This window comes from Triturus cristatus, chromosome 3_2 (genome assembly GCF_964204655.1).
Source record: "Triturus cristatus chromosome 3_2, aTriCri1.1, whole genome shotgun sequence".
Lineage (NCBI taxonomy): Eukaryota > Metazoa > Chordata > Amphibia > Caudata > Salamandridae > Triturus > Triturus cristatus.
The window spans coordinates 300,356,391-300,383,406 of record NC_140584.1 but is presented as its reverse complement, the minus strand read 5'-3'; the positions used below and the strand labels follow the sequence as shown (position 1 = coordinate 300,383,406).

Below are 27,016 nucleotides of genomic sequence, written 5' to 3'. Positions count from 1 at the left end.
TAGCATTAGATTGAGGTTTGATAACAAGTGCTTAGCAAGAGTTGCTGTATTTCTAGCACCCCGTAAAATCTGACACCACGAGGGTTCGGAATTTAGTGGGTGCGATAAATGGCACCTATGCCATGATTTGCCCTAAAATGATTTTTGTAGCACTAAATCCACATGTTCTGATATTTATCGGGCCTTTCCCACCTGTTAAATTCTGGCAGATTAGACCCGCCAACATTTATGTGGGAGATGGGGACTTTATTGCACCTGTCAATTATTGGGCTTGGTACACTTTGCATGTGTAATTGAGATACCTGCGCAAACAGGAGTATGTGTGGAGATCCTAAAATAGCAGGGAGCTCGTAATTGAGGCCTCTTGTAAGATGTACTATACAGAAAAGCCTTTGCAATAACGGTGGTCTCTATTGGCAGCTGACCTGACTTTTCATGTTTCGTGTGGATGAATGCTTCAGTGTTTGTTTTTATATTCGTGTTTAATTTGCAAAAGAAGAAAAGGAGTTTATTGTTGGTTGTAATGATGTAATTGACAATTCCATAAAATGATTACATTAAGTAAAGACAAACCTAAGCTTAAAGTCTATAGACCTGATTTAAAGTTGGTGGTAATAAGTCCTCCAATCTCTAGGGGAAGGGCAAACTTCAGAGGAGAACGTGCAAGCAGAATTTCCGTAACAATGGTCTATGACGGAGACATTGCAAAGGTTTTTATATTATTATTCTTTCAAAGTAGGCCCTCTGGTAAGACATTCCAAGGCTGTGAAGTTACTGAGTTCCTTGCTTCAATAATCGATCGTCCAGCTGCTTCCTGCTGTGACGTTTGTTCCATCAGATTTTCACTTTGGGACTCTAGGGTTTCTCTTGTGATTGCACAACCAACCTAGAAAAGATGGGAATCAGTGAGGACAATCATCCAGTATATATTAGATTAAGAGAAAAATGAGTCAATTCATACTCCGCATGCATAAAGATATTGTATATTACAGCAGTATTAACATTACCAGGTTCAAAACCCACATGCAGGATGAAGTATGTCTTTGGGCACTTTCGCCACAGACCTCGTGAATCGGCTCCTGTCAATAACTCTCTGTGATTACCAGCTCTCTTGTGTAACAGAACCTAAATATTTGGTAATACTACTAAAATACTCATTCCGCTTAAATAAAACAACTTGGATATATTTTTACAAGTTATTAGTAATGAGTGTATGCATGTTGAAAGGTTAAATAGCCTCTCCTTAAAAAAAAGGATAGGTAAAATGTAGATTTTCCTAATATATTATGACGGAAAGTCTTAATTTTATTAAAGACACGGAGGCGAGTATTATGCTTACTTTTCTTGCTTTATTCTAATAGCAGCAAGATAAAACCACAACTCCCAGACGGCTTGGTGAAACAACTACCAACCAATGGGAAACAAAGAAACAATCATTATCCAATCAGAACATAGATAGTAGTATAAGGTCTATCGTGACTGCGAACAGCCCTCTTTCTTGTGCGAGCAATTACAGAGAATGCAAAAACAAAGGAGTAACAGATAACAAAATGCATAAAGTCAAAGTCCACGTGAAAATTTCTTTCCCAAAGACCACCAGAGGAGACTCGGAGAGAGGGTCAGATCCAGGCACAGTAGGTGATGGAGCAGAAGAAGCGATCGTGGCAGAATCCGGGGTAACCTCAGGATGATGTCGGTGGAAGCGCTGGAGTGCCTGTAGGGAGGGAGAACACCAATTAGAAGTGTTGCGGCGGGATAATACTTGCCTCCGTGTCTTTAATAAAATTAAGACTTTCCGTCATAATATATTAGGAAAATCTACATTTTATGGCAAGACCGGAGGCTCCTATTATGCTTGTTTAAAACATATCTACCACCAGAGAAGATGCAGTAACCACAGGCTTGCAATAAAATGTACGAAACACTGTATCGTTAGACCAATCAGCTGATTTCAGGATGTCCTCCAGACGGGAGCCAGCCCAAAAGGCTTTAGAAGCCATGGCTCCCCTAGTGGAATGAGCTCCGAAAACGGAGACATCAATACCGGCCAGGGACATGACCCAACGAACCCAGCGGGCCAGAGTAGCAGAAGAAACAGGGCGGAAAGGTTTACGGAAAGAAATAAGGAGTTGGGAGCTGGAGGAAGTCCTGAGATCAGAGGTCTTACTTTCATAAACTTTTAGGCATTGACCGACACACAACTTGGGATTGGAGGGAAAATAGGGATAGAAGACAGTATGTAAATTGGTCTTGGTGCGTTTGTGAATATGAAACAGCACACCAGTAGGAGTGAACTGGCGAGAAGAGACATCCATGGCCTTCACATCAGATACTCGTTTAATAGAAATTAAACATAACAACATAGTGAGTTAGCTGAAATCATTTTCAAAGAAAGAGCAGAGTTATCAGGCCAATTAGAAAACAATTGCAAAACCAGATTAACATCCCATAAATTAGAATACTTAGCCAACGGAGGTTTTGAAAAACGAACTCCTCTCAGCAATCTGCAGATCAAGGGATGAGCTCCCGCAGGTTTTCCATCGATATGGGCATGATTAAGAGAAATAGCTGATCTGTACAGGTTGATGGTACGATAGGATTTGCCGGAGCTGGCCTCAGAAGCCAGAAAATTAACAATAAAGTTTAAAGAGGCTGAAAAGGGATCGACAGATTTTTGCAGACACCAGCTTGACCAAAGAGACCAGGCGGATTTGTAAGCCTTAGAGGTGCCTGGGGCCCAAGCACGACTAATGAAGACCGAAGCTTCCTGCGAAATGACGAGATCAGAAGAGGAAGGCTGGAAATTTTCCAGGCGGACAACACCAGTGATTGGTCGATAATTAAAGGGTGAGGATTGCCCAGAGGGTCCGAAAGTAGATTGGGGAATGGGGGAAGAAGGACGGGAAAGTCCACCGCCAATTCCAGGAGAGATGGAAACCAAATCTGGGACTGCCAGAAGGGAGTTACTACCACCAGAGACGTCATTTGGCGACGTACCTGCGACAAGACTCTGTTGATTAACAGGAAAGGAGGAAACGCATAGTTGAGGTGAAGGGACCAATCTTGAAGGAAGGCATCGGTCGCCAGAGCCAAGGGGTCCGGACGCCAACTGAAGAAGAGGGGTAACTGAGAATTCAGTCGGGAAGCAAAAAGGTCTACTGAGAAAGGACCCCACAACCGAGAGAGGGAGAGAAACACGGAGGGAAGAAGCTTCCAATCGCTGGAATCCCGGAGATAGCGAGAATGCCAATCGGCGACGTCGTTGAGATTCCCCGGGAGGTTTTACGCAGAGAGCGAGAGTTTGTTGGAGAGGCAAAATTCCCCAAAGACTTGTTGCCAGATCCGCTAGGACCTTTGACTTGGTGCCACCGAGATGGTTTATATAGCGAACCGCAGAAACATTGTCCATGCGAAGGAGGATGGTACAACTTACTTTGTCCTTTGCCAGACTCTGAATTGCAAAGAAGCCTGCCAGCATCTCTAAACAATTGATGTGCAATTTGGACTCCTCTTTTAACCATGTACCTCCAGTTGATATTGGTCCACAACGGGCGCCCCAACCCAACAGGCTTGCATCGGATTCTAATACAAGATCTGGGGCGGAAGCGAAAATGGTTCGTCCATTCCAAGCTTCCAAATGGTTCATCCACCATTGAAGCTCTAGGCAGGACTCGAGATCTAATTCTATTTGATCGGAATACGCGAGACCTTGTCGAATATGCCTGATCTTTAGGCGTTGAAGAGCCCGATAATGGAGAGGACCTGGAAAGATTGCCTGAATAGAGGCCGAGAGAAGGCCGACAATTCTTGCTAGGGATCTGAGAGAAATCAAGGGACGGCGCAGAACCTGGGAAATCTCCGTATGAATAGTGGAGATTTTGGACTGAGGTAGGAAAAGTGAAGCCGTGGGGGAATCTATGCGAAAACCCAGAAACTCCATATTCTGAGCCGGAACGAGAGAGGACTTTTCCAAATTGAGGAGGAAGCCCAATTCGAGTAACAGAGAGCGAGTAGTGTTGAGATCGTTCAATAAGGCCTGTTTGTCTAGATTCATGATGAGGATATCGTCGAGATAAATGATGAGTCTGATCCCCAGAGATCGTAGATAAGCTACGACAGGTCTCATCACCTTTGTGAAGCACCAAGTTGCTGAAGAAAGTCCGAAAGGCAGAGAGCGAAAACGATAGGTGGCGTTTTGCCATTGAAATTGAAGGAATTTCGTGTGCGAATCGTGAATGGGGATAGAAAGATAAGCATCTTGGAGATCGATGCGAATCATCCAATTGTGTTGACGCAAAGTATCCCGTAGATGTAGAATTGTCTCCATTTTGAAGTGGCGATAAACCACAAACTGATTGAAAAATCTGAGATTGATCACTGGTCTCATCTTTTTGTTCTTCTTTTGAACGAGAAAAAGGGTACTGAGAAAGCCTGAGGGGTCGAAGGGAGAAGCGAGAATAGCTTTTTTGGCTAGAAGGGCCTGTATTTCTGAGGTCACCAGAAGAGACATTTCTGTGGAGAACACTAGAGGAGGAGGAAGAACCCTTTGAAAAGGTGGAGCGTAGAACTCAACACGATAACCTTGGACGGTGTCGAGAACCCAAGGATCTGCAGTAAGGGACTGCCATCTGTGAAGGAAAAGGGATAAACGACCCCCCACAGGAGCTGCTGCACCTACCTTGTTGAAGCCACGTTGGCCCCTGCCTCTGTAACCCCGACCTCTCTGGGGGTAAAACTGGGGCTTGAAGTCCTGTTGGTTTGAGTTGAAGGAGCCACGGGAGCCTTGAGATTGGAAACCATGGCTGGAAGAGCAGCTCCTGCCTCTTCCGGCCCTGCCAAAAACCCGAGATGGGAAGACTTTCTTAATGGATTGCTGCGCTTTATACAAGGAGGCAAAAGTGGTGACGAACTTACTCAAGTCTCTAACCAACGATTCCCCAAAAAGAAGACCGTCAGCCTTGACGCCAGGATCGAGAGGGGCAAGATTGGCCAGTTTTGGGTCCAACTTAATTAAGAGGCCCTTGCGGCGCTCATGAGTCATGGCAGCGTTGGCGTTGCCAAGAAGGCAAAAGGCTCGCTGGACCCACATAGATACATCCTCCAGATTGAGGTCAGCGCCCTCAAGGCATGCTGACTCTGCCAAATCAAAAATACGGGCAAGGGGACCCACTAAATCAATCAACTTGTCTTGGCAGGAAGACCATGCCTTATCAACCCCTTTACGTGGATCTTTGCCAAATTTGGAGAAAAAGGTAATGAGTGGTTGATCTATAGCGGGAGTAGAGGTGATATGTGAAGGGAGAGAGGGCTTCGGGCACTCAGACTTTAGCTTAGCTCTGACAGACTTATCCAGGGGAAGGCGAAGTCTTGCAGTGATATACTCTCCCACGTGAGCAATGGGAAACCATTCTGTTGAATTTGGGTTTCTGATAGAAGCAGGATCAAAGAGAGGAGTACCTTCGGGGTCAAGCACCGGCTCAGATGCAAAAGCATCCAACTTCATTTTCTTGGAAGGAGGAGACGAAGGGTCCACAATGTCAAAGAGATCAGAAAGATCAGTGGCGTCACCCATATCGTCATCTGTATCATAAATAGTAGAAATGACCAATTTCTGAGGTACCTCCAGGTGATTGGCCTTGGCTTTATGTTTGCCATCTGAACATTTTAACCCCTCCTTGGAAGGAGGCCTGGGAGGAACCGCGTCCTCTGTCATGTGTGAGGAAGACTCACCAACCACTTTTGACGCCAAAGAAGGAACCTTGGAGTGTACCACTTCATGTTTTCTGCTATCCCCCGCAGAGTGGGCCATTGCTTTGGTCATTAAACTCAAAATAGAATTTTCCACGTTCTTAGAAAAACGTTTCATTGATGCTTCAACAGCATTTTCAACAGAGGTATTTATGAAAGAATTTAAATCCTCCTTAAAAACTTCCCCTTCATTGTCATTATACTCTTCAGAATTGGGCATAATTGCAGAAAGCAGGGAAACTGGCAAGAAACCAGTAAAGAAAGGATTAAAACCTGAAGAAAATCCAATGGGCGTGTAAAAGAGGAAACTCCTCCTTCTAGGGGCGTGTAAATACAGGAGGCGTCTGTCCGAAGACACGAAGCAAAGAGGAAACGGTGCGTGGAAGACTAAAAGGTCTGAGCGAGGAGATTAATGCCGGGACGTGAGGGCTAAAAGAACGCTGCGCCACCAGCTGAGGGAACTCGGAGGCCGGTGAGAGAGGCGTGTGCGGACAGGGCTACGCGTGTGAATCACGGGGGGGAGGGAAAGGGAAAGCCCACATACGCGCGCAGGAGCGCGAAGCACAAAGAAGCAACGAAGCTTCACGGAAACGATAAGCCAACAATAAATGAAGTAACGTTATTCGCAAGTCAAATTTAAACACTCAATTAAATTAATATAAAAGATAGAAAGGTACTTATCTTGACTGCGAGCAGCAAGAAAAAAGAGGACTGTTCGCAGTTACGATAGACCTTATACTACTATCTATGTTCTGATTGGATAATGATTGTTTCTTTGTTTCCCATTGGTTGGTAGTTGTTTCACCAAGCCTTCTGGGAATTGTGGTTTTATCTTGCTGCTATTAGAATAAAGCAAGAAAAGTAAGCATAATAGGAGCCTCCGGTCTTGCCATAAAATTTACAAATTCCATACTCAATTCTTTGAATGTATGAAATGAAGATTTATATAGTGCAACAGCGATCTCAAGTGGTGTCCCAGGGGACTAATATTAATCGCACAGCGTCAGATGTAAGCATATCTCATTCCTTCTAAAAAACGTAATGTAACATTAAAAGCCTGTGGACCTTCCTGGCCACATGTTCCTCCTGGGGTCTTTGAGGTCCACAGGGTAGGGTGTTGTTACCTATCAATCTGAGGGACATGAGGACCAGTAAGCCTAAATAATATTATGAGCTAAGGATGAAAGGGTGATGTGTGGTGCATGCAGTGTCCCATGAGCTCCAATCTATGTAGGCCTTTGTTTCCACTTAGGTTTTTGGTCAGTGTGGATTGGGCTTCAGTCGCTTACAAATGAACACATACCAACATGCTGTGTGCAAGCTGCTTTATTGTGGGTAAACATAAAGGGCATGAGTGCCACTTTGAAGAGGGCAAATCAAAAAATGTTTTCAAAGAGATGGAGGGCACCTAGAACTTCTAGAACCAACCTTCTATGGATATATATAGGAGCTTATTTGAGGATTCGCAGGTAAACAAGGCCCTGCTAGCTTCTTCTCCTGCGAGGTGACGGAGATTGGAAATAGGTCCTAATTCCCTGATACTTGAGCTCTACTCACAGCCGGTGACACAAGCTATCCTAGTCCTAGTCTTAGAGGCTTCCCTCATAGCCCTTATCCAACCAGAGTAACAGCAACATCACTGGCTAGACGATGCCATGTCTTTGAAGACAACTTCTCTTCTCTCACTCTAGTGAGTTCCCTTTAGTGCCCACTGTGGTTCTCCCCTTTGTTAGCCTAACTGCACACGTTGTAGGCCGCTTTTCTAAACAGAATCCCTCCTACATCATCACCTCATTAGGGTACATACTAAGGAATGTATGCATTGTGTAGTTTTGTACAGGACTTAAATAGACAGCCATGACTACTTTGATAAGATAACTCCCAGGGTTAATGTCGTCTTCACGTCAGTATCCACTCAGAATAAAGTTAGGAACTGTCTCATGTCCAGATCTATCTGCCTGGTTTGTGGCCTTTATGTGGAGTTTCAACATGTTTGCCGATTTACTCTGCTTTGACACCCCAAACCAGATAGCATCCACTGAGGGGTGAAGGGTTAACACCCCAAGGAAAACACTAGCCATTGTCTCAGGATGGAGCTGAGGTGTTTAAGCCTGGCTTGTTGACTACCTTAAGGTCACTGTCCTGTCCCCTCCCTACCAGGACCCTTCGCCGGCAGGGTCTTTTCATGAATACTGCTGCGAGGAGGCTAAAGCACAAGCCGGCCTGTCAGCTTTCTTTCCAGCAGACACCTCGCTTCTAAATGCCTCACTGGACACCAGCATCGAATCACTGGTAGCCCGGGAAACCTCCAGTTATCCCACCCCTACTAAGCAGTGTGTAACACTGACACCTAAGGGAGACAACTGGAGCATGCACAGGTCAATAACCTTTCTCATACCTAAAGCCACACCGTGACCAAGTCACAGCATTCACCTGACCAACCTCTACATGTCATTCGACAGGAATGTAGGAGAGTAGGATCTGCTTCTTATAGTCACCCCCACTTTTTGGTGATGCTTCACTGTTTTTAGACTTAGTCTGCCTGGGATCCTGCTAACCAGGACCCCAGCCTAGCTGCTTCCTCTCTAAGTTGATTCCATGTACTTTAGGTGCACTCCAGATTGGGTTCTGGTGTACCCTTATAAGTCCCTAGTATATGGTATACTATGTACCCAGGGCATAGGTACCCCGGAGGCCTACCAAGGGCTGCAGTATGTGTTGTGCCATGCCTGGGAAGCCATCTAAAATGACACCACAGGTCTGCTACTGCAGCCAGGCTAAGGTGGTGTATGCACCCCTTACCGAGATATAGGTTACCTATTTCACTCCTAATCACTACACATATAAACCTCTCAGTCACCCCTATGGCAGGCCTTAACAATCCTGAAGGCAGGGTGCTGGGTTTTATGTGAGAGGGTGACCATGCATGAGCAGAGCCCCTCTTCAGCCTTCGGAACCTATTCTCCGGGTTGTTTGTGATGCAGCCATACCATATACTCTTAAGTGCATTATAACCTCGCGGTAAATACTAACTTTAAAACGGCTGCACAGAACCATGTCCTGTTTGGTGTCAAACACCTTGGAATCATACCTCCCTGCCAGTAACTGGCGGGGGAGGTATGATTCCACCCTACTAGAGGGAGAAACATGGCACCAACGGTACACCCAGTACCAGCTTAACAGAACCCAGGCATCACAAAATGGATGCTGCCAGCCACAGACACGAGTCTGCGCTCCTGCTGCTGGACGAAACTCCGGCAGGGGAGGCTGGACAATAGGTTTCCTGTCACAGGGAGATGTGACCACCTCCCAGACAGGCTTTAGTGTATTGGGGCTGGGTGGGTGCACTCTGAGAGTGCTTTGATGTCTGCACTGGGGGCATATTTGGTATCCCTGTGCATAGTCCAGCTCAAACCAGTTGCAGGGGCTACCAGCCCCTGCTCTGGCACGAAACTGAACAAAGGACATGGGTGTAGCCACCCCTCTGTCCTGATCCTCCCATAGGTGGGTCCCCAGAGTTTGTCCCACCCCTTCCTTGGGTATAAAGTAGGAACCCCTGACTACAGGACTTTAGATTTACCTGGACGAGACTCTGCTACAGAAACCAGTACTTCGACGATCTACACTGCGCTAGATGACTGAAGAATCTCCCTTGGAGTAAAGGAGTTACTCCCCTGCAAGGCAGGCACCAAAGATGCATCTGTCCGGTTTGCATCTCCGAAGCTCCTGAGGACTCCGAAGAATATTGCAACACAGGAGGTGGGTTCCCATGGTCTCTGAGGTCGATCTGTGCACTCAGCAACTCTGAGGCCTGTATCCCTCGTGGAGACCATGCAACACGAACCCCTGGACACCGCGACCATTTTTTAGAAGCATTAGCTTTGAGTCGACCTCTGCGGCTGAGCTTTGGCTTACTTGTAGCCTTGACCCCGAGCAGCAATTCCACCAAAGACTGCCAGCCTACACTCCACGAGTGTTCCGTGAGCTGGCCCTTTGTGTTTTCTCTCGAGGTCCCTTCGCGATCCCTGGTCCGTTGACCTGTGAGGCATCTTTAACTTTCTGTGGGTTTTCCCGGTTGCTCCAGATGTGCCCTGACTCTCCATCACTTGGGGAGTCTCCAGGATCTTTCTGGTACACACCGAAGCATCTTTTCTCTGACCGCGTGGGTTGCAGTTGCCAAGGTTTGTTGGTGTTCCATTCGAACACTGACCCCCCCAGCACTCGACATCCTTTGTGGGACAACTCACATCCAGATGCTGGTTGTTGTCGACGTCTCCTGGTCCCCGTGTCTGCAAGCTTCACCTCTTTGCACCTGAAGCACCCGACATCGGTGGGCATTTGTCTATCATGCCCCTGGTCACTGGCAAGTGACCTAGACTCTGTCCCCTCTGCTTTCACATTCTTCACATCCCCGATCCAGGCTTGGATCACACTTGACACTTTTCTTCTTCACGGCAGCAGCACTTTGAAGCAGATCGCAATTGAAAATGACGACGATTCCTGACACCATTTGACTATGCACCCGGCTTCCCTGGGTGAGGTAACATGAGTACTCTGGTGCTCACATGGGTGTTGGCCTTAGAACCTTCTAAGTCTGAAAGGGTTTGCTCAAAGTCCTCTTCCAAGTGTCCTTAATCTTTAAAATTCCAACCACACTGCACCCGTCCTCCGTGGGTCCCCTGTGTCACTACCTTGGGTGGTTCCTTGGGTTCCCAGCGATTCTACGTGCTCTAGGCACTGTGTCTAGTCAAGTCGGGTTGTTATACCACTTTCTCAATATATGGTTTGGTCTCCCCCCTGGAGCCCACTGTGTATTGTGCTATTTACTGTTGTTCTATTGCTTTAATATTTTGTACCTTGCTCTCTAATCTCATAAAGAGGTTAGTAGAGAGTGTTTAGTAATAAATACATATTTTCTATATATATATATCTTGTGTGGTTCTCCTTTCATTTGGTCATTCAAGAGGTTATAATCTGGTAAACCAAGCTCCTTTACACTCCTTCGAGACTTAGCCTGAAGGTTGCTCTCCATAGCTACCACTAGGATAGCTTTCAATGAAGGTTGTCTTTAACCTAATCATCAATAAGGGTCACAAGGAAGCTTTAGCGGATTCTCCCCATGGCTTTGCTGTGACCCATAATTTGAAGAGCTCTGGCGTGTATCCATGGAGGGGTTAGTGGTGAGCCTTTGGTAAGCCACAATGTTTGAGCTTCCACCATCACAGCTACAGAGAACTCCACTGGGCGTCTCCGACTCGGGTATATTCACAAGAACGTGTGATACCTACCATAAGAGTAGCATAACGCAACTTTCAATATCGTAGCCCATCGCGGGAAAATAACCCTGTGTCAATGTGGAATTTACAACACGGCGGTACCATGCGATAGTCTGCCGAAAGCGCGGACAATGTCCGCTATACAACCACCCCGATGGAGATAAAAACACAAACCACAACACCAGAAAACCTGCGATGAGCTCTTCCGCGATGAGGAAAGCAGGGATAAGCAGCGCGAGGGCAGCACACTCACTCACAATGCAGGAACAAGCACAAGAACAGCATACGGAAAATGCCACTGAACAAAATACAGCTACAGCGGAGTACTATGGATGCACCCTGGCCAACTGCAGAGGACAACTTGCACACCACAACATCCAAGCACAGTGGAAGGATAGAACCGACAGGCACACCGCATGAAAGAGACCAGTGGCAGACAAATCAGTGCCGCAGGACTGACACACCCACTGTGCAGCATACGCACATAAGCAGAAGTGCACCTCAACATTGGCAACATCCCGGTACAAACAGCAACGCCTCTACAACTGAACACAGAACACAACTGGATTGGCAAATGTGCACAACCAGGCAAATCACATCTGTGACCCCAGGGATATGTAACATGACAATGCACAATTCCAACCTGTAACCTGCAAATATGTCTTATTCACACATGCAGTGAAATTGGACATCTACTACTGTCCCATGATTGCCACGGACGGACACAATGCGACGTGCTCATGAGAAGTAGGTGTCAATGATGTAGTTCCTACGGGCCATTCCTGCCGCAGCTGCAGTGGGATGTGGGCCACCTGCCCCATCACCATCATCATTGTCCGGTACCTCTGGAACTGGGATCCATGGGGCCCTGGTGCGAACACAGATGTTGTGCAACACACGACATGCAACGATCATCTTGCACACGACGTCCGGGCTGTACAGGAGCTTCCCACCTGTGCAGTCCAGGCACCTGAAACGTGACTTCAACACGCCAAATGTGCATTCAACGATGCCCCTGGTGCGTATGTGGGCCGCATTGTACTTCCTCTACAGGTGTGTTCGGGTCCCGGAGGGGTGTCATCCTCCAAAATGTAAAATGTAAATGTAGTGCAAATGTAGTGCATTTATATAGCGCTCCGCACACCCCCGAAAGGGTCTCTCAGGCGCTGAGGGCAGAGTGCATATCCTTGATCACCTGTGACAGTGCAGGGAGAAAAGAGTCAATACTTGGTTCTGCAGGATGTGATGGCAGGCCCATCAATTAAGTGACGCATGTGCTGGCTGTGTGTGGGGTGAGTGTAAGGCAGCCCTCAGGGAGTAGCTGGTGCTGGCAACAACTCCAACAGTCATCAGGCCCTCGACATGCAATGTCAGAACTACAAGGGGGATGACTCGAGTCGCACAGGGCCAGTGTGATGAACTTTGATAGGGCAGGCTGTGAGACTCCTCCGACTCTGGCAGTTGTTGGTTGGAATGTCCCAGAGGCCAACAGGTGCAGCACAGCCAGCAGCTTTGTCTGAGGTGGGATGTTGGTTCTCCGCTGTGTTGTGACAGTCAGCCTGTGGGCGATATGGGTCATGATGCAGAGAATGGTTGTCCTTTTGAGCCTGTTGTGGGCAATGACTTCCGCGGGCGTTAGGTCTGTGAGAGTGGTGCGTTTTCGGTAGGTCCGCTGTCTTACTCTACGTTGCCTCTGTGGTGCTCGGGGGAGGCGGGTCTGGGTCCTGGGGGTGGTGGCGGTCCTGGGGGTGGTGGCGGTGGGTGTTGTGGCCTTGATGGGGCTCCGAGCTGCATGATGAGTAGCTCCATGGCCTCGTTTGTTCTTTGAGTATGGCTGTGTGCGGGGCTCCGTTGCCTACTGCAGGTAGGCCTCCGTCTTTACACCTGCTTGAGGCAGGTGTTAAATACCTGCAGGCACCGCGGCTTATCTCCTGTTTTTGGTTCGCTTCGCAGTTCTGTCAGTTCATTGTAAAAGTGGTGTTGTTTTTTCGTGTGTTTTCGTACGGGAACGCCTACTTTGCATCTCATTAGAGTTAGTTGGTGGTGTCCGCCGTGGTGTTAGATTTTGGGGCAGTTATCTCAGAAATACTGACGATGTCTGCAGTTTGCACCTACTTGTGAATGGGGTGTTAAATCTATCTCCACTTTTGTTGTATTAAGGTGGAGATAAATCGGAGATAAGTCCTTGTGAATATGCAATTCAGACTTATGTCCAAGTGTATAGTCCTTCTTTAGGCCCGAATATCTAAAACCATCAGATTTAAAGCTGATGCCACAGGCTCCTGGGTGTTGAGTAACTAGTGGGAAATGAGTGCATGAGGTTTTTTTAGTTTAACGAAATACAATATAATTACACAAACATGTAAATAGTTGTGTTACAATAAACCCAGCCCACGTATGATCGAATGATGAGCAAATTACAACGTTTTCCAGAATCTGCCCTTGAGAAAGATCTCAAGGCTTCTGATTATACCTGACTAGAATTCAAGAGTAAAAGATCCAGAGCCACACAGGCCCCTAGCATGGAAGATTAATGTAGGCAACTTACTTTTTCTCCGTTTTGTCAGACTTGCGTGTCACATCATAACATTCCCCAGAAATCCAGCAGCGCCCCCAACAGCAGCACCGACATAGGCCGCTCCAGTTGTTGCTCCTGTAACGAAATGGATTCTCCCATCAAAGAAGCACAAAAGGGCACTGGAGCAAGTGACGAGCGCTGGTGCAAGAGTTGACGTCATAGAAAGCTGAACTAATAAGGGGTGGTGGTGAACAGCACTGATTTAAAAAGGAGCTGTTTGTCACAGTAACTACATATTTTGATAAGGTTCAGCCAAATCCAGGTGCCCTACTAGAACAAGCATTGGCAAAGCCAAAATGTTTCGCCTTTGTAACTGGAGAGGCGATATGTTGGCTTTGCCAATGTTTGTCTGTAAAGTATTGTTTTAAAAAATTTAAAAGAAAAATACTTTCTTAAATACTGGAGAAAAAACAAACACATTTTTTATGGTATCTCAAATCTGGTCATTAAAATAAATGTTTCCAGTCTTTATACATGCAGTGGTTTATTTTTCAAATACTTTTCACTCAGGAAAATCTGAACAGAATTTTATGAAGAATAGAGGAAGTGTCAAAATGGAATGCCTAATGTAGGGCCTGATTTGGAGTCTGGAGTACGGGTTACTTTGTCACAAATGTGACAGACATCCCATCCGCCCTATTAATGCATTATATACAAGGATCCCAGTTTTACGTTTTCACAACTTTTTACAGAAAATTTAAGACATTAAACAATATGTTTCCTTTTTGTATTTATTTTTAGAAGCAGAAAAATACAAGACATTGGCCATCTTTGGAGCGACTCTCCATGCCGTCATTCATGAATTCCAGGCCAACAACTGAGCAGATTGACAGTATTGGGAGTTCAAAAAACTGGTTGAGATTTCCATAAAATCAATGCATATCTCAACACATGTTTACTGTATAATGATAATATTTTCATATAGGTGTATTGTTTTATCATATTTGACGATTCAGAAAAACTAAAGATCAAAGCACTCCTGCAAACAATCTAAAAGCAGTCAAATGTACAAATTCGTGATGAAGTCCTTATGCGCTGAAGAAATGTTCCAAACTACAGAATCCAAGGTTGTTCAGATGATATATTATATGTTTTTCTCTCAGATGGTAAAAGCAACAGCCGACACAGACAGTGACAAGGCTAGATCGTCAAAGTAACGGTCGCTGGTCTGAAAGGCGATCCGGAAGTTAAATCTCCAAAGCAAACAGTAGCTGATGCAGTGTTGTAATATTCAAACACAGTCCATGTGTTTGTCAAAAACTTGCTAAGTTCCAGTGGTAGACCTAGTAACAGTGCCTTGATAAGCCTCCTCTGTTTCGTGATCCAACATCGTCCAAGCGTCCAAATGAGTAAAGGGGATCACAAAACAGAGGGGGCTTATCAAGGCCTTTTTTGGACTATGTGCATGGGTGGACAGCAGGAGGACACTGTTCAAGGGTAGAAATTAATTCATTGCTCCACCGCAAGAGGGGAATATCTATGCCCTCGCTTACTTTCTTTTTGAACCTTACTAGGTCTACCACTGGAACTTCGCACGTTTTTGGCAAACACATGGACTGTGTTGAACATTTCTTCGGCGCATAAGGACTTCATCACAAATTTGTACATTTGACTGCTTTTAGATTGTTTGCAGGTGTGCGTTGGTCTCTAGTTTGTCTGTGTAACACGAGAGCCATCGCTCGAATGGGCATTGCATTTTGGGTAGTTGGATGCAAATGTACCAAAAAGCACCCTGAGGAGTGTTAAATGAAATTTTCAATAACTTAATTTGCACATGACGAAAGAGGCGCGATCAGCTCCCCGTAACTACCCTGTTCTGTAGGTTTTATATTTGGCGATTCAATGTGTTAAAACCGAATGGGCATCAAAGTATGAATGCATATTTATCAGTTAAATAAATGTGGAAATATACAAGTTCTGACTTAATTTATTCACAAAACAGAAAAAAATATGAAAAAATACCACTAAAATGGCCAAAAAAATAAATATGAATACATACAGATGGAAATGTTAAAAACATAAATACCATAAAACCGGAAGCCATAATTATAACCAAAGGCACGTGTAATATGGCAGTTGGGATATCTGTCACGTTTGTAAGAGAGTAACCTGTCTGCCGAACTCAAAATTAGACCCCTAGTTTGCACACAATTCAGACATTTGGCAGTCTGCAGTAGCCAATGGAGCAGTTTTATGAATGTCAAGGAGAAGTATGATGTTAAGCACACCTTCTGCCGTAGACACCATCTGAATGAGTGCAGCTGTGGCCTTTCCCAGAGGAATATAAAGGCCTGTGAGTGCCAAAGCTTGTACTTTCCTGCAACAGGTTATATGACAAAGTGTACTATTCAGCTATCGCCCAGCAAAAATATCCCTGTTGCTGTGCTTTAGAAATGAGATGGGAGTAACACAGCATGTGGGTCGCGTATCTGAAGTGAAAAGCAAGACTTCTAATATGAAACACGCATGTGAGAGTAACCATAGAGCCTCTGTAAGCTCTTAGATCTGACTGAGGGTGCCTCATATTAGAGATTCCACCACTCCACAACATACTTCTCTTACCCAAGCTCTGCAGGATGGCGACCACTGATCCAGCCGGCACTCCACCACCGTAGGCGATGGCTGTCGCCTTCATCAGAGCAGCTCCCACGGACCCAGCTGTTATACCAGCTGCTGTGAATCCAGCTGCAGTCAATGCCGCAGGGACAGCAACACTAGTAATCCCTGTGCAGAAGAAGAGACAGAGGCCAGTATTACACGAGCAATCAACGTCACTCCCCTTTACAATGAACTATGCCAAAGTGCCCAAATTCCCCAATATTCCAGCCTAAACACATATCTACCTGTCAACTTAGCTCACCTCTGACCTACAGCCCCTCTGGACATTCATTCCACCAATGATGCCAACCTACTTAGAGATGTCAATGCATCTCAGTCTTCCTCTGCAGAATCAGCGCTACAAAGGTGGAAGTTACAGTGAATTTGTGTTTAAATACAGAAGGAGCAATTATGCATCACCTCTTTCTCCGTTGTTTTAAGTGTTCATTAGCTTTGTTCTAAGGATGAAGCTTTGGCACAAAATAGAGGTTGTCCCTCCCTGTGTTCTTTGTCGTGAAGTTCTCCCATTTGATTGTTTCTCCTTGTCATCTGTGATCCCCTGGTACCGGGATCACTACTTGGAAAAAGAGAACATGGCGCTTTGTGGACTTCGAGGCTCCCTGGTCCTCTGCTGCTCCTCAGCCTTGTTGTCTCATTTCAACCACTGCAGAAGGTTTTACCATCTAGTCCTTCAGTAGCTGAGTCTTCCTTACAAATGAATCCCCTTTAGGGACTTACAGTTATACCCACTCGTCTCGTACTCTGGTTAACTGACTCCCTGGGATCTGCACCCGTTGACATGGCCCGGATCCTGGGAGTAAAAGGAGCGCCTTTGCCACTCAATATGTGGGTGACCATAAGAATACTAAAATGCTACATAAACCACCAACCTGTTGCCGCTTGGTACCTCAATTGCTGTATTGGCCTAGAACGCCTTGACAGGATGCTTGCATAAAGAGATTAGGGGTGATACCTTACCTGCACCCACTGCCATGTAAGCAAGAGAAGCCCAATACATACTGCTTTCGTCCTTCTTCTTCTATTCTAAAAATGAAACACAAAAAAATACTTGCTCGTGACTGAAAACTGCACCTTTACCTTTACTGTCCACTCCGGGTCTAATCCCAACCGGCCTGCTAAAATCTGGGGGAAATTGCACACACCTACTAATTTGACAAAAGCCAAAGTTTGCAACTAGGTGAGTGCACAATGTGTGCCCAATTGCATGTTGGCTACATTGGAATGGGGAATAACATGCCAACAGTGCATGTTATTCATCATATCAATGAGGGTAAATCAGTGCCTGTGCATTATGTGCTTCTGCGGTTTGCTCCAATTTTCATCTGACGCAAATCGCGGAACCAACTACTGCTGAGTTGTGCCCCTACTGTAATCCTGTTTTAGAAGCAAATGGAAATTTGCTCCTAAAACGACAATACAGGCTCTATCGCATTCAGGGCATTATACATTATTCACTTTGAACCTTCCTCACTAACTTCAACATAAGATGTTAACGGTTTTATGGCAAAGTCCTCTCGATTCACATATGACCTACACTTGGCTTCTGCTAACTGAGATCTGGTTTTCAGTCTTGTCTCCTGAGGAGGTAATGTTTCTGGCCTGCTTATGACAGGGATGCATAATCTCCAGACCCTACGGACAGTTTTTTGCAGAGTTCTAAGGCCGCTGGGGAACAGATGACACAGACACAAGTATATCACTAATCTGCTATTTATCACCAGGAACCTCTTAGCGGTTCTGTTCCTAAATTTAAGGGTACGCTCGTCTCCCATCTTGTCTGACGTTCAGGGTGTTCAACTTAAGCTGACCATATGCAACTTTACATTCCAGAGCAAGCCTCAGCATCTAAAGCTGCAGGTTCATTTATTAATGTTTTTGTGATTTTATATAGCACCGTTACCGTTTAATTACCCTGATTGACATAGAGGCTAAATATTTTGCCGGGCTCCTTTTAAAAGAAATATCTACTTGGGCTGAAGATAAGAAGATAATTCCCCTGACACAAACTGGCTTTCGAAAAGGACAAGGAACTATAACCAATATAATGGCACTGACCCTGCTCATGGATGCTGCTAAACAGGGAAAATATCCACTTTTCCTATGTTTTATAGACTTTACCGCCGCCTTTGACCACGTCGACCGTACCAAACTATGTCGAAAACTTGACAATTGGGGAATTCCTTCCAACTTACTTTCCCAACTAAGGAACCTGCATACCAACACATGGGTTAGGATAAAGCTTACAAATGGTGGTAAAATATCGAGAAAAATTCCTACCTCAAAAGGCCTTAAACAAGGATGTGTTTTAGCGCCCATGCTATTCAACTTATTTCTCGCAGATCTACCAGAGAAACTGAGTAGCAGCGCAGGCCACGCACCAAAACTTGGGAATGTCCCCTTACCTTGCCTGCTATATGCAGACGACCTGGTTTTGATAAGCAGAACTCCAGTTGGCCTACAACACCTACTGAACGCCACTTTAAAATTCTCGCAGGACAACGCATTAAAAATAAACTATAACAAAACAAAAACCATGGCGGTTAATTACCACAAGAGGAAACAGCACAGTTGGTTCCTAGAAGGACATCGCCTGGATCAAGGTGCTAACTACAAATACTTAGGGGTCATATTGGACCAAAATAACTCAGCAAAACCACAACTAGAAGCTGTGCGGAGAAAGGGGGTAACAACATACTTAACAATCAAACCCCTAAAGAAGCACTTACCGGACCTGTCACTTGACCCCCTGCTTAAAATCATGCAAGCAAAACTCCAGCCAACTATCTACTACGGGAGTGAAACGCTGAAGGGAAAAGACGCCGCAACCCTCGAAAACATAATATCAAAGGCATACCGCGCAATTTTCCACCTCCCTAGAACGGCCTCCCCCACCCAAATTCGATTAGAATTCGGACTCCAAAAACAGACCCTGGAACGCATGGGAGCCTACGTGAAATGCTGGCATAAAATTAAACATGACGTCAAGGGAACCCTGAACGAGCTACTCTGGACAGAACTCTCCCTCCCAAGGAAAACCCCGGCAAAAGCATACCTTCAGGAAGCAATAAAACAATTGGGGTTAACAGAACTGTGGGAAGTCCAGAGCAACCATCACATTTTAAAAAAAACAGTCACAAAGGCATCTCGTACCCTATCTGCACTAGAGGACAAAAATACCCTAGCTAAAAGATCGCATGGCTGGATGGTCTTACATACTTACAACAACCTAACACCTCAATCATACTTGAAAGTGGGCTTGAAAACTAATGTAAAGGAAAAATTCCTCAGACTAAGACTGGGGGCAGGCCCTTTCAATCAATTCTTGCCTCCCTGGGAGAGAAAGGATTAAAACGATCAATGCCAGCTATGTAGCAGCGGTACAGAAGACGCAATTCACATTATATGCATTTGTAAAAAGTTAAAAGACATCAGGAGCATCCTATTAAAACCCGTCTTTAGACAACATGGAGCCAGAACATGCAGACAAGCACTAAAGTTGTGCTTTAACCCCGCCTGGGTTCAGCTAAATTGTAGGTTAATTAAATTTCTTGACATTACCGCAAAGAGACTAAAAGAAACCCGGTTCGAATTGCTGAAGGACCAAGTTTAGATGAAATCCTGACTAAACCACCTTCAGCTATAGTTGCTATAACAACAACAGCTAACTTTCGCAACATTGTGTTAATTATTTTATTGATTGTGATAAAAAAGGTTTTTATTGTTCATAGTGATTTTAGTATGAAATGAGTGGAATTTTACCTCTGTATATGCAAAGGTTTTAATTAATCATGCATAATAAATAAACTAAACAAAAAAACAACAAAAAAAAACATATAGCACAGCCATGGCCCAGGGCCATCATAGAGCTATGCAAGAGTACAATTACAAACAATCATCACAGGAATATATTCGAGATACATCACAGGAAAAGAGAAAAAACAGGCATTTGAGAATGTGTGGGAGATCATAGATTTAGCCCAAGTGTCTTTCAAAAACGAGTCTTAAGTTCCTTTTTAAAGGTAGCGCAGCATGTGGTCATACATGGGGCCAGAGGAAGGGAGTTCCAGATGCTTCCGGAGAATGATTGGTTCATATATCGTTCTCGTTTGAAGATGGGAAGCACGAAGAGAAGGTATTGTGCGTTTCTTGAACCCTGTTTTGCGCCTGAAATGTAAAATGTTGCTGCTAAGAAGATGGGCGAAGAGGAATTCAAAGCCTTATGAGTTATGCAGGAAGTTTTAAACTGAGCTCTCGCCTCAATAGAAGTCATTGGTGGGACAGCAGGTTAGGTGTGATGTGGTCAACTTTCTTGTGATCAGGAACAAAGCGGGCTGCAGCATGTAGAACTGTTCTGAGGAAAGCTAAGTGTGCTTTAGGGACACCTGAAAGGAATGAGTTCACACAGTCTATTCTAGAGAAAACCAACAGCTGAATTGAAGTTCTGTTCCATGAGCTGTCTGATCCCCTAGAACAGCCTTACTTGGAACTGGTCGCTCGCCCATGGACGTGACTCGACTCTGGAGGTTGAGCCGATTGTTGAGGATGAAGCCAAGCAACATAGCATTCTGAACAATGGTGGGTTGGCACTCCTGGGTGGAAAGGGATTCTATTAATTTTTGTGCAGGTAGGTTGGATTTCTTCAGAGATATAAGAAAGAATTATATTTTTTGGAGTGTCAAGTTTAAGGTTCTGAGTTCACGTTCCTGTCTGAATTCTTGCCAGAGTGTTGGTGAAAGCGCAATGTCATCCGGGATTGAGACTTTCAGGAAGGTCTGGGTATCATCAGCATACAAGTGAAGGAGGATCCCAGAGTTCTTAAGGGTCTCAGAGAGTGGCATAGATACAGCGACAACATTTTCCACCACATGATTAATGCCTACAGTTAAAATAGCAATCACTTCAAGAATGTTTTGAGGCAAAATATTTGCACGTTGCTGTTTAGTTATCTGAAATTGTTATGTTGTTTTTCTCTATCAAATCGTTTTCAAAATATCTACCAAACCATTTTCATAATATCTATTCTACTTCAGACCTGAATGACAAATGGGATAGGTGAAACACACAAGTAAAAATGCTAGGAGAAAAGGGGATGTTCTGTATTAACCACAGTAAAATTGATCTCGCCCACAAGGGAGCTGGTAGAGATGAGAAGCAGCATCACAATTGTCTTCCACTGGTTCCACGTGGCGAGTGTTGGCCACGCTCCACCACCTGTTCAGAAAAAGGAAGAGCCCTCAGGATCTCTCTCCAGATGAAGCCAACAGAGCCTTACAATCTGCCGTCTGACCACAACGTCCTTTACACAGCCCTATAAAGGAACAAGGGAGCGTTTTCCCGAAGGAACAATGGACTTGGGACTGCTTCTGGCACCTTGGAAGCACAAAGCCTGTGGTCGTTCGCTCTCTCATATACTAGGAGCAGCTCCTCTCTAGGCGAGCGATGGAGGAGCAGCGAGTGTAACTAGGGCACTTAAGGGGGAAATCAGACACTCAAAGGAGAACTGATCATTCAGTACTCTCCCACTATATCACATACTATATGTCACATGACAAAAATATTGCAACCATGATATTGACTAACTACTACATCGCAAGGCAAATATAGTATAAATAGATGCGGAGTTAAGAAGAGTAAATATGCACTTAACTTGCCTATAGAGCGCTAGGAGATGTAGTAGATGCAATACTTTTTTAGTTAACAATATGGACCTTGATATAGTGTCATAGAACTCTTCATTCTCGTCTCTCAAACAGCAAAATTACAGACTGCCACCCGCTGCTGCCCCTCTACAATGAAGAAGTAAATCCTGAGTTTCGCCCCTCTGCAACAAAAGCTGCCTAATTTAGCCAATCTGCAGTCTCATACTCCTGGTTAAAAAATAGTATAGTTGGTTTTTAGGCAAAACGTTTCTTCCCATCAGATTATAACCATACTCTGAATACTAGCCGTCCCCTTCAGTACTTCCTCAAGGCAGTGCAATGATACGTTCCATGCAGCAGTTCCAGAAGCCAACTCTTGTTGTCTTTGTGAGAGCTGTGTGTCAAGAGATCTGGGTGCTAAACGAGTTTCTGTAGCTTAAAATTCCATAAAAGTTAAAGAGATTTTGAACAATGTAATCTCACCCTGATTCCAGAGTTTTGTTTTGACCCCACAGGTTAAAACATTTGACCTGCCTCTCCTCTTGCGGTTCGGGGTTTTACATACACAATTCTTTCCTCAGTGACCAGATTTTGAAATCCAGCAGACGTAAGGCTATACGATGGCACTGGCCATTGATACAGGAGCACTGCAAAGGGACGAATACCAGACCTATAAAGCAGATTACATTTAAGAAAGACAAAAAAAAGAGCAGTGCTGGAAAAGTTGTACACTTTGTTGGATTTCAGAAAGCTTTGGACTAGCCCAAAGAAGAGATGAGAGAGCTGTCGGTCTGCCCCATGTTGCACATCAGTAGCTGATTCACTCTGGTTTTCTTTGCATTCTGGGACTTGTGGTCCTGTATTTATAATGGTAAAAACAAAACTACAAACACCAAAAAGCAAATAATAAAATAAGGACTGGATGGATTTCAATGTGTGTCTGTGTGGCAAAGGGGAAGGAAGGTAGTAGATGGGAAATATTTGCATTAGGGGTGGGCAAAACTTATGGAATTTGACTCTGCAGAATTCCGCTGAGTTACAAAAAAACTCAGTGAGATTCTGCGGAGTTCTGCCCATGGGCGGAAATAGGCACATCGTGCTACTTGCGCTGTGATTCAGGGTGAACAGCACCATGCGGCGCATCAGAGGGTGAAGCTACTCTAGCTTATTTTGCTGCCGCTCGAGTAGATTTTCTAGTCGAGCAACAGCCTTCTGACCACGAACGGTCACGATCACCAAGTTGGAAAAATCTTGCCGGAAGTCCTCTTAGCGACTGAAAATCACGCTAGGGGGCGCCAAATCTGTTTCGTACCGGCCAATTTACAGTTTTTGCCATGCGCACAAGAAAAAAACTACGCCACACGGCGATTAGTGAAACTTGGCCAGAAGTACGCGTTACAAGAGTAACATGGAGTCACCAAAATTCCACCAAATCAGTTGGTGGAACGGAATATTTGCATTCTATGCATACCGAAACAAAAAGATAAATATTCGTGGACCCTTCTTAATACTTAGTATGGTTATTAGAATTGTGCACATCTCAGCCCTCAAACAAACATACTGATAAACTATGTTTAAGTAAATTTCGCATTTTCCATCCTATGTTGAAGCCCAGAAAAATGCCGGTGATCGTGGGCCTTGGCTAAGGGTCTCCTCAGTCTGTATATCCCGTCTTTCAAATCTGCTATGCTGCATCAATGTGGTGAGGCAGTGTTTAAAACAATCTATATGTGTCCATGGTTTGGTGTGGGAAGAGAGGGATAGGGAAGCATGAACTGCATTTTAAATATTGTAATTGGGAAAGAACTCAAAAACTCAGACTCTCCTGGTAAATCCGGGTTGTTTGATTACAAGCCCATCAGAATGCATGTTCCCAGTTTCCATATGACGTTTCCAGCAATTCAGTTGGAAAACACACAAAAATGGGCACAGAAAAACTGTTGTCCACATGTTATGCCCCCAAAACGTGTAATCCCTGTTATTTCCAACCCCTGGAATTACCAGGATTCCCCATAATGAATATTCGGGTGGGAAAATAATGGGATTTGTAATTGGGCACTCACGTTGAGGACCTACTAAATGAGGGATTGCCAGAGGAATAGGCAATTCCTTGACCAGTTCCCCTGGTAATTCCCTGTTTTGTCACACAGACTTTCCAGGTGGAAGTAAACATTTCATAATTTCAGTGGGGCTGGTAATGCGATCTTGAGTTCCCTGAGGGTCAAAGGCAAGGAGAGGGTCGCCTCTACTGAGAAGTGAGGATATGTGTGCGCGGTGGTCGGGGAGGTGGGGGGGGGGGGGCAGACAAGTGAAGAAGAAACAAGCCTGCTCTTCAGGGGGTCCGCTAAATTTTAATCAACAAACGTAAAGTTTGCGTGGGAGCCAGTATAACCTATAATTGACAGAATCATATGAAGATTCATGGCGTCAAAAACAATTTTTTTGAGATTTGCTGTAGGGGTGTTAGCAGTTCTCAAATGCGTCTTTTTAATGGAAATCCACAAATAAGGTTTTCAGCAAGAACAGTCTTACTGTCTATTTCTAAATATATAAGTTCTGAAAGCAATGTAAACACTTAAACATAATCTTTTTGCATATTTTATGGCAGCTTTTTTATACTGGATTAACGTTTCTTATTCAGTGTGTATTCTGTGTGTTTAAACTACGATTAGTGCTCCCAGTTTAATGGTATTTTTTTTTTTACATTTTCGTCTGTATTTATCCATATTTATTTTTTGGCCATTTTATCTGTATTTACCCATATTTATTTTGTGTTTTGCGTATAAATGAAGGTGTAAAACTGTACATTTCTATATTTATTTACCTCATAGACGCGCACTCATATGTTGATGTCTGTCGTGTTTTAGCTATTTAAGCAGCCAAATATTACATAACAATATATATACTGGGAAATACTAGCGTTATACCACAAATGTATATTGACACATGCCTTTATTTAAAGAAATTTTATACTGTTTTTTTAAATTTCCCTTGCTGTCCATCTGCTCAGCTGTTGAGCTATAATTCATGAAAGACAGCAAGGAGTGTCACTTATAAGCAGCACAAATGTCTGTATTTAGCCACTTTTAAAAATAAATGCAGACAGAAAACACATTTTCTGTCTGTATTTATCTGTAAAAACGGAAAACAGGGAGCCTTAACTATGATTAACCAATAGAGCTTTCCCACCAGAACAATACATTCCACCTAGTTTAACGTGCATTTATTTTCCCTTTAAGGTGTCTGCTTTATATTGTATAATAACGCAGTTACCTGTAGAAGAAAGACCAACAAAATAGTTATGGAATCGTTTCTTCTTTTTTGCCACGCGTCTGACAGGATCACATGCACTAAAGACTGCCTAGCTCACAAACCGTCCTCATTGGAAGGGTGCTAACCCCCTTTCACTCATTTTATCCCTCCTGACGAGCAAAATTGCTCCTGTGAACGTCAGAAGAAAGATCCGCTTTGAAGGCAGTACCGCTGTGTGGCGTAGCATGGCTCGAGGCAGGACACTGAGGGAAGAAGCGGCGGCGGCGGCAGGGAAGAGTGCTGAAGGAGGGTGTCTTGCGGCAGGAGGCACGACTTACCTTGTGGACGGGAGGTGTACATCCGGTCACGGCGGGCCGTTATGCACTAGATGTTGCATGAGGGTGGATGTCTTTTTATATATGGTTCCTCCCCGCCAGCACCCGCCTTTCCCCCGCCCACAGCACCCAGAGGATTGCTTCATTTACCCACCGCGCCCAAGCAATAGGTTTCGCTCCTCGGCTGCTCACTGTTGGCTCTTTCATTTCTGTTCCAACTAAGGCAGTGTGCAAGGGTATAACAATTAACAGTAGTGCAGGCGGTGCAGTGCCACCAGGTCCAAGGCTACGACGAGGTCTCTTCCGCGCTATTGTGGCTCTGTTTCACTACCAGACCAGGGGGCATGAAGAACCCCCTTTCATTGCTGCCCTTATGGCCCATTGCATCCTTGTAACGCCAATGGCTGTGGTGGGTCCAGCACTTTGTACCCCAGTTTACTTTTTCACTTTATGTGCAAGCTCAGTGGGAGGCTGGAGGGGCTCTGGAAACTTTTATCAGGGTGTTAGATCACCTCTCATCATGTGGAAGATTGTGCCAGCCTGTGTTTGGCCAGTCTCAAAGTTCTCTGTCAGGCCTCCTCAGGAGCAGGGCAACCACAACCAAGATCAGGGCAGCTGTTGCCAGCCGCTTCCCAAATAGGGGCTTGGGGGCCAGGCAACCAGGGGGAGATATGACCCCCGGGATTCTTGGGCAGGTTGTACAATCCAATTGATTGTAACATGATTTGGCCTATGTCAGTAGGCAAGAGTGTAATCACCTTATAAATCCGGGCATATTGGGCTACCAGCCACCATTTTATGGTGAAGTGACACAGGGCCAGATGTAGTTAGACAAATAGTGATCGCAAATGCAGAAATTCGCAGAATTTCCACGTTTGCGATCGAAAAAAACCCATGTGAAATGTAGAGGCAGAAACACCGAATAGCTAAATAAAGAATCGCTAAAAATAAAGGAAAACAGTTAGCGATTCTTTATTTAGCGAATATGCCCCACCGACTCACTATTTTGCGAGTCTCTAAATAAGGAATCGCAATATAAAGTCGCAAACCAATGTACATAAAATCGCAAATAACAATTTTCATGAAAAATCGCTATTTTGGAGTCGCAAATTAACACTAACTCAAAGCAGGTGGTAACCAGGTGCACTGCATATAAACAGCCCCAGAATGCATCTGCGTGAACACAATGGCGGCCCTCTATGTCACTGCAAGGCGGATACGGATGCAAGCTGCAGCACTGAGGATCTGTAGACAACAGGAACACGTATACAGAGTGCGCATTACACTATTCCAACTCACAGAGGCAGAAATCCATGAGAGGTACAGGCCTCACCCCACCACCATTCTAGACCCGATACGTGACCTGCACCCAATCCTGGAGCACCAGATACCAAAGGCGCATGCAGTACCACCACATGTACAGGTACTTTGTTGCCTGCACCTACTAGCATCAGGTAGTTACCTGGGGGTCATAGCTGTGGCTGGTGGTGTCTCACAGAGTTGCCTGTCACGCTTCTTCAACACATTCCTGGACGCCATGATGCAAAGAATGCACCACTACATCCGGTT

General features: G+C 44.9%; 1 protein-coding gene across 2 annotated transcripts; it reads right to left on the bottom strand.

Moving 5' to 3' along the window:
* Positions 1-512: 512 nt before the first annotated feature.
* Positions 513-25,554, bottom strand: LOC146857204 (interferon alpha-inducible protein 27, mitochondrial-like). Of its 2 annotated transcripts, none has more exons than XM_085646809.1 (5): positions 25,451-25,554; positions 17,179-17,244; positions 16,165-16,326; positions 13,573-13,677; positions 513-886 (listed from the first exon to the last, which is right to left on the bottom strand). In XM_085646809.1, exons 2-4 carry the CDS (start codon positions 17,216-17,218, stop codon positions 13,601-13,603), a joined length of 279 nt encoding a protein of 92 aa, XP_085502935.1. In that variant the 5' UTR covers positions 17,219-17,244; positions 25,451-25,554; the 3' UTR covers positions 513-886; positions 13,573-13,600. The 2 variants fall into 2 exon arrangements, with proteins under 2 accessions (XP_085502935.1, XP_085502936.1); XM_085646810.1 differs by lacking the exon at positions 513-886 and adding an exon at positions 1,331-1,714 and having other exon boundaries at positions 25,451-25,513.
* Between the last annotated feature and the right edge of the window lie 1,462 nt (positions 25,555-27,016).

What these genes read in the sequence shown, in the direction of transcription:
- LOC146857204 (XM_085646809.1), bottom strand. Translation starts at nt 17,218, where the DNA reads ATGTATTGGGCTTCTCTTGCTTACATGGCAGTGGGTGCAG. An exon ending in TTACATGGCAGTGGGTGCAG is followed by an intron (nt 16,327 to 17,178) that starts GTAAGGTATCAC and finishes TCTTCTGCACAG; the next exon opens with GGATTACTAGTGTTGCTGTC. An exon ending in CGCCATCCTGCAGAGCTTGG is followed by an intron (nt 13,678 to 16,164) that starts GTAAGAGAAGTA and finishes ATTTCGTTACAG; the next exon opens with GAGCAACAACTGGAGCGGCC.